The 1,150-nt window shown below is 36.1% G+C and overlaps 1 protein-coding gene across 1 annotated transcript in view; it reads left to right on the forward strand.

The window, feature by feature from the left end:
- The window catches only part of LOC115227020 (homeobox protein Mohawk), a 3,595-nt gene extending 3,064 nt beyond the window's left edge, over nucleotides 1-531 (forward strand). Inside the window, exon 2 of the mRNA XM_029797968.1 lies at nucleotides 404-531. Within this exon, the coding sequence (XP_029653828.1) occupies nucleotides 404-531 (128 nt within the window). The remainder of the gene's footprint in view (nucleotides 1-403) is intronic.
- The last annotated feature ends 619 nt before the right edge of the window (nucleotides 532-1,150 follow it).

Below are 1,150 nucleotides of genomic sequence, written 5' to 3' on the forward strand. Positions count from 1 at the left end.
CTTTTCTTTCTCATTGATAAGTATGTAACCCGAAACAATAGATTCCTTTCTGCTTTTTTTATTGGTGTAGTTATTTCAATTGTACAAGTCTTCTATTGCCTATGTTATTTGCTTGCCCGACTTCATTTATAGTATGTCTTTATGTGTGTCCTAATATATTATTACTATTTTTTTTTCCTATATTTATTTACTGATAAGCTTATGCATATGCAGAATAAATCGCCACTACTTCGCAAATTGACCATAATAACTACCTAGATTTTTATTATACTATAAGTGGGCAAAGCTGTCTGAGGGAGTCAAACTATATATATTTCGAAATGCTTTGGCTAAAGTCGTTCAGAAATGCTTTGGTTTGACAGCATACGATAAATGTGGCTTTTGCTCACTTTTACTGTCTTAGTTAGTCCTTTAAATATATTAAGTTTATGGTATATTTTTATTAATATTTTCACTTATATCTGTATCACTGCTAGTTTAACAAATGAGAAATTATGTGTCGGATCATTCCAAGTTGACGATACGGAGTAGTGAGGCAGCACCAACATCTAAATAACACAACCAGCATGTGAAATAATATATTCTCTGTGTGCGTGCGTGCATATACGCGTATATTTATATACGTGTATATATGTATATATATATATATATATATATATATATATATATATATATATATATCTCATCCACTGATTTTTGGAACTGGATGTTCTACGGAGAGCGTGCTCTTGCTTACCTTCAACTTCAGTTTCTAGACATGGGTGGTCCCGAGACTAAGGCTTCTACCACGATTTTTAAGAAATGTGGTGGAAAACTACCTCAGGAAGTCAGGGACGCTACTCCCTGACACCCCTTTCAGAGCCCCCCTACCTATATATGTGTGTGTGTGTGTGTGTGTGTGTGTGTGTGTGTGTGTGTGTGTGTGTGTGTGTGTGTGTGTGTGTGTGTGCAAAATGGGACAAGAACGCAAAACATCCGAACAACTAGGCGATACAAATTGGGACAACAAAACATCCAGATAGACGATACAAAGAAAACAAGGACGGGTCATTCGAAGTTTTCTGTCTTCAAGCACCAGATTATCCTTGCAATTTCGGCTGATTATTCTTGAGATTGCTACACTCTGGCCAGCCACAAGGAAAAACTAAGC

This window comes from Octopus sinensis, unplaced genomic scaffold (genome assembly GCF_006345805.1).
Source record: "Octopus sinensis unplaced genomic scaffold, ASM634580v1 Contig01262, whole genome shotgun sequence".
In the NCBI taxonomy this organism is placed as follows: domain Eukaryota; kingdom Metazoa; phylum Mollusca; class Cephalopoda; order Octopoda; family Octopodidae; genus Octopus; species Octopus sinensis.